The sequence below is a fragment of the Myotis davidii genome, unplaced genomic scaffold (genome assembly GCF_000327345.1).
Source record: "Myotis davidii unplaced genomic scaffold, ASM32734v1 scaffold546, whole genome shotgun sequence".
In the NCBI taxonomy this organism is placed as follows: Eukaryota; Metazoa; Chordata; class Mammalia; order Chiroptera; family Vespertilionidae; genus Myotis; species Myotis davidii.
In genome coordinates, this window is record NW_006297836.1 from 808,104 (window position 1) to 814,838 (window position 6,735).

At 38.5% G+C, this 6,735-nt stretch overlaps 1 protein-coding gene across 2 annotated transcripts in view; it reads left to right on the forward strand.

Annotated features, from left to right (window-relative positions):
* VAMP7 (vesicle associated membrane protein 7) overlaps window positions 1-6,735 on the forward strand; it is a 38,223-nt gene that overhangs the window by 16,333 nt on the left and 15,155 nt on the right. For both annotated transcript variants that reach the window (XM_015570460.1, XM_006773704.2), the window contains exons 3-5: window positions 107-164; window positions 2,123-2,260; window positions 4,252-4,342. In XM_015570460.1, coding sequence (XP_015425946.1) covers window positions 107-164; window positions 2,123-2,260; window positions 4,252-4,342 — 287 coding nt within the window. The remainder of the gene's footprint in view (window positions 1-106; window positions 165-2,122; window positions 2,261-4,251; window positions 4,343-6,735) is intronic.

Below are 6,735 nucleotides of genomic sequence, written 5' to 3' on the forward strand. Positions count from 1 at the left end.
TAATATGGTCACATTAGCAGTACGATTTTGCTTATACATAGAAAAAGGCAAAAGAGAAAGAGATATTACTCATAACCACATAACTTTTATATCTTTTATCCTACAGTTACTTGTTTCATTACATCTGCCAAGACAGGATTATATACCTTTGTATTACTGATGATGTAAGTAACTTGAGGACATATTGCTATTTAATTGTGTGTACTGTTAATAGAGTCATTTCTTCGTCTTAATTATCTATATTTATGGTGGGTAAAGGTGACATGGATATAACTGTCCATAGCTGGAAATTTTTTTCTATACTTTACATTTATCATATAGAGCAAGCAGCAAATGACAAGCAGAGTTGATATCTGGTTATATGCAAATCAGCTTGGTTCTGGTAGAGTTTTAGCTTAACTCCTTGCAACTTCTACATTTATCCTATTGTGTAGTGAGAATTGGTGTTCATAATTATGACTCTTTGGTGTCAAATATTCTCAAAATTTATCTGAAATAGTAAATTAAACTATTTCACCCCTCCAATTAATAGTTAGTGAATTTTTTTTGTAATGTATGTGAACTTTGGGGAAATCACAAGACACTGTGATCGGCTGTAGTTCACATTGGCAGGTTGCTTTTGAGTATTTGTAAATTCTGTGCTCAGTAACTTGATGTTCTCAAGGTCCTTTGTCTCTGATTTAGTGTCAGCTCCTCCCTAGACACAGTCCCCATCCCCCTACGCCTGCATGTAGCCACACGCTTACTTATTTGTTCCCAGAGGCTGGGGACTAGGTTTTCTCCAGTCTCTTATTGTAGGAATGAGGAAGCTTTTTCCCAAAAGCACATTCTCCCCTCCCCCTGCTTTCAGAGCAGACTTCCTTTCATGCAGCATTGGCTAGGACTAGGCTACATACTTATTTATAAATTGATCACTGACTAGAGACATGGAATTGACATGAGTGTTAGCTTTTATTGTGTCACAGATCCCCTCTGACATTCATGGGCCCCGCCCAGAATGTTTTAAAATATGAAATAAAGTACATGACTATAAACCAAGAATATTGAAAGACAGTATTCACAGGTTTTAAGGTATGTGCTTCTTTATGAATTCAAGATCTAGCCATGGGTCTAACAACTAATAATGATAATTTTATTATTATAACAATATTTGGACATGTTTAGAACTGATAGTATATGGGGGGAAAAAAGATTTCTGTTGGTGGCAGGTACCATCTAATGATACTACTCTGGTTTGTTCCCTACATTCAAAATTGAAATATAAGTTAAAGATTGGTGAAAATAACAGTGTAGTTTTTTTTCTATCTAAATACATAGGCCCCTTGAATTGGGACCACTGACCCCAGTGTAAGAACCCTGGGCTTAGATTAATCAACTGGTGAAGTGGAGATAAGTGTCAGCCACAGTGGTCACCACAGTGATTTTTATCCCTGGTCTCACAGTACTTTTAAAAATTATTTTGAAAAATCCAGCTGTATCTGAAATGACATGTGAAAGGACTTGGAGTAGATGAGAAATATCACTAAATTTCTCAGAGCTAAGTCTTACATTTATTGAGCTATAATTGTGTGTGTGTGTGTCTCTGTGTGTCTGTGTGTGTCTTTGTGTGTGTAAGTCTTTATATATTATATAAATACTTTTTGACTAGCTGGGACTAGACAAGAGGACGTCATTTGATCTTTTCAAATGTATCACCACTATTAGAAAAAAAAATCAATTCAAAGTTTATCTTAGTAGTGTTATCTTTGTTATGAATGACTCTACTGTTATTATGGGTTTATTAAACACCTTGAGCTGGGCCATCTAAAAGATCCTGTGAAAGATATGGAGGAAGTAAACCCCAATTCCTGCTCTCAAGAAGCTCACCTAGTTCCTGTTATCTTCACTTGGCAGTAATCAAACATGTTTGGAGTGGACTCTCGGCTCATTCATTTACCAGTTATCTGACCTTTGGCTAGTTAGTTACCTTTCCCGAGACTTTGTTTCCTTATCTGTAAAATGAGGTCAGTGTTAGTTCTTCCTCATGGAATCATTGCTCAGTAAATGTTAGCTGTTCTTATGGTTGTTAATCATCTATGTCATCTTTTGTTTACTTTTGAACTCTGTGTTGGTCTCTCTTCAGGATTTTGAACGTTCCCGGGCCTTTAATTTTCTGAATGAGATAAAGAAGCGGTTCCAGACTACCTATGGTTCAAGAGCGCAGACAGCACTGCCTTATGCCATGAATAGTGAATTCTCAAGTGTCTTGGCTGCACAGCTGGTAAGATCTTTCTCACGATTAGTATTTTTATTCATATCTTTATTACCTCAAAGCACCGTGAATATAGAGGACCCTGACCTGCAATACAGTTTTCTGATTATGTTATTATATGCCACCATAATACAATTTGTCTCACAAAAAGGGGTCATTTTAGGGTAGAAAGCTAATAGTTGGTGATATTCTCTGTTAATAATAGTCAGAGTATCTCAGGATTGAGAAGGCCATTAAGGATCATCTACTTAAACTACACATAACGCATAAATCCATTCAACATGCCAAATGGCCTCTCACCCTATTCAGTGACCTTCTACGACCCCATGAGACAAATTTAATTTTTGAAAAACTCAGAGCAGTCCTTTGAAAGTCTGTTTATCTGTAGGCATGCCTAATTGTGGGCTCAGTGACGTTTTACATATGTATACACCTGTGAAATAGCACCCTTTTCAGATAGAAAAACATCTAAAAGTTCCCTCACCGTCCCTTTGCAGTCAGTCCTCTCCCTCACTCTGCCTCAGGCAACACTGCTCTATTTTCTTTCACTATAGTTTTGTCTTTTCTAAAATTTCCTATACACGGAACAATATATTATGTATTCTTTTTCTTGTTTTGCTCAATGTGAGGCTTTTAAAAATATTTTTATTGATTTTATAGAGAAAGAGAGAGAGATAGAAACATCAATGATGAGAGAGAATCACTGATTGGCTGCCTCCTACACTGCCCACATTGGGGATCGAGCCCACAACCCGGGCATGTGCCCCTACTGGGGACTGACCAAGGATTCCTCGTTCTTAGGTGGACGCTCAGCCACTGAGCCACGCCAGCCAGGCTGTAATGCTCTTTTTGAGTATTATACTGCTAAATATGCATTGTTCTAGGGATGAAGTTCCTTTAAATAGTTATAAATCTTTATTATTCAATCAGTTGATTTGTTTTAGACTTCCCACTAGGAAACATTCATATATGTGAAACTATGTAAAATGTCACCAACAGAAAACATACTAATGCACAGACAAAAATAAACAAGGGAAGCTGGCAGCAAACTTTCAACTTAGGTGGTTGTCATTAGCTCCAGTTCTGTGTGTGTGACCCTTTGAATAGTTACCTGTAAATAGCTATAATAATGATAGCGTCTTCATCATAGAGTTTTTGAGCAAGTTAAATAATACCCCTACTTTCAGCATTTAGCACAGTTAAGTGACTGGAATATTGTATATCAAGCACTCAATAATTGTTCGCTATGGATAATAATTTCAAAATATATACTGTTATCAGTATCTTACATTTCTAGCTCCTATAAAAAGCCAATCAAAATAGGATGCATAACTTGATCCCAACAGTATAAGAACAGATGCCTAGAAGCTGGGCCATCTCCAATCTCATCATACCCAAGTAGTGGGGAACAATTTAGTGTACCCTTTCCCTGTCCTGTCCCCCTTGCCTCAACTATAGTCTTCTGTTCTTCTTTCTTCCTAGTCTGAACCCCCTACTTCTGTTCCAGGAGTCTCAGATGTATATTTGATATATTATAATATATTTAGCTTTAATTCATTTAAAGTAAGGTGGCATTTTTATACTATAACACATATTTCATTTGGTAGCATTTTTATGTTTATACTAGAGGCCTGGTGCACAAATTCATGCATGGGTGGGGTCCAGCTGGCTCGCCCTGATTGGGGTTGGGGGTCCAGCTGGGGGCGGGGCTGACTGGGGGGAGGGGCCACGAGCAGTTGGCTGGCTGGCCCCACCCCCTGGTGGAATTCCCCCTGGTTGAATGCCCAGTGGAACTCCTGATCAAGGGGACAATTTGCATATTAGCCTTTTATTATATAGGATTTTTCCTAGGTCTGGTAACAACGTTTAAATGAATTGACATGTTTTTTATATCAATAGACACATAATTTTATAGTACTCTCATTGTCATTCCTCTTCTTTTTGTTTTCCTATTATAAATAATGTCTGGGTACCTTAAGTTTAATATTATTTTCTTATAGAAGCATCATTCTGAAAACAAGGGCCTAGACAAAGTGATGGAGACCCAAGCCCAAGTGGATGAGCTGAAAGGAATCATGGTCAGAAACATAGGTATGTTTCATGACACAGTCCACGTGAATGTGGGCAAAAATGATAATAGGTTACTTGATTAGGGTCAAATAATTCTAGAGAGTCTGAAACCAAACTTCCTTATTCTTACTACTGGAAGCTAATTGTCAGCTGAGATACAGAGATTCCTTGCCTATGATACTGTCTACTGTTTGAATGGTTTCTTTTTAGTAGTTATGATTGTTCTATAATCTAAATTTGTTAGTTTGCTTAGCAAGACTAATTTCCTACACCCTCGCAACAGTTCAAGGATTTAGCATAATTTAATCAGTTTTGACTGGAGATACCCAGATAGCTGATATTATCAGTAGATATTTTAACGTATAACTATTTAACCTCCTTAGAAGGTTTGTAGCTCTTTTTTAAAAAATATATTTTTTACTGATTTCAGAGAGGAAGGGAGAGAGAGCGAGAGAGAGACAGGGACATCAATGATGAGAGAGAATCATTGATCAGCTGCCTCCTGCATGCCCCCCACAGGGGATTGAGCCCAAAACCCAGGCATGTGCCCTGACCGGGAGTCGAACTGTGACCTTCTGGTTCATAGGTCAATGCTCAACCACTGAGCCACACCGGCTGGGCAAAAAAAGGCATTTAAAAATTTATTCTTGGTCTCACCATCCTACGATTTCTTTCCATTTTTCTTCCTTTAACTTTTTATCCACATGTATACTTAGTTGTAATCACAGTTTATATTCCATTTCATGGAGGCAGTATAATATAGTGATCAAGATTTGGAGTCATACGTGCCTGATTTCACGTCCTATTTGCTGTTAGTCCTCGATCAGTCCTTTAACCTCTCTGAGCTTTATTTACTAATCTGCAAAAAAAGATAATAGGACCTAAGGATACCTGGAAAAAAAAAGAGGTAATGTATGTAACTCACTTTGTACAGTTCCAGGCACATGGCAAGAGCTGAATGATTGTTGGCTGTTGTTAGTCTACTTTATGTTCATACAGTATTTCATTGAGTTATATCATAGGTTACCAGTCATGTCTTTATTTTTTACACTTTGGTTCTGTAAGTCAGTGATGTGCTCCCTTCATTGAGAACGTGTCACTATGAAAATCTCAGTGAGACTGAACAGTTTGCTTAGAGACTTAAAGCAGTAGCAGACACTCTTAGGTAGCACTGATTTAGATGTTTGTGTTATAATAGTTCTGTTAGAAATGGTTTTGTGGCCATTATGATTTTCTTAAGCTCAATTCCCAGGAATGGGATTAATAATCAAAAGGCATAAACATTTTTTGCGGTTCTGGATGTGTATGTCTCTTGGGTATTTGAAGTGATGTCCTTTCATTGATTTTAATTTTAATTATATGTCTAGATGCAGTCTAGAGAACCTTTTGAAAAAATAGCTTCCTCTTGTTCCTCTTTTTTTTGGTCAACGAATGTATTTATTTTACCTGAAAGTGGAAGCAGCCAACTACTATAATATTATTTACTAGAGGCCCAGTGCACGCATTCGTGCACCAGTGGGGTCTGTGCCCTCTTGCAGTCCGGGACTCCTCGGGGGGATGTCAGACTGTCGGATGTCGGCAGTCCAACATCCCCCGAGGGATGTAGTAGTGCGTGAAGTGGCAGGCGGCCAGGGAGGAGCCTCGGCCCGAGCCAGGCGCTGCACCACTCCTGCTCATCCCAGCCCCCCTGTGTCTGCAGCCATCGCAGCTCAGTAGCGCTGCTGCGGAGGCAGGAGACACTCGCACCACTGCAGCCACGCCCACTGTGGGAGTGCACTGACCACCAGCAGGCAGCTCCTGCGTTGAGCATTTGTCCCCTGGTGGTCAGTGCACGTTATAACGACCGGTCAAATGATCAACTGGTCGAATGGTTGACAGGTCGCTTAGGGTTTTATATAGAGAGATTACAGATGCATGTTTCTAGAAAATGAAGCTTTTTAATCAACTCCTTTTAAATGTTTATTTTTAGAATAACAGAAACAACAAATTAAAAATGTAGCAAAACCATTTCTAAACATTTTCCTTTGATTTTTTAACAGCTCCATTGAGATACAATTCACATACCGTACAATTCACCCATTTAAAGTATTCAGTCCAATGGTTTTTACTATAATCAGAGTTGTGCAACCATCACCACAATCAATTTTAGAACATTTTCATCACCCCCCCAAAAGAAATCCTATACCTACTTACAGTCCCCTCAAACTCCAGACCTAAACAGCAGTTAACCTCCTGTCTGTCTATATCAGTGGTTCTCAACCTTCCTAATGCCGTGACTCTTTAATACAGTTCCTCATGTTGTGGTGACCCCCAACCATAAAATTATTTTGGTTGCTACTTCATAACTGTAATGTTGCTACTATTATGAATCGTAATGTAAATATCTGATATGCAGGATGTATTTTCATTGTTAT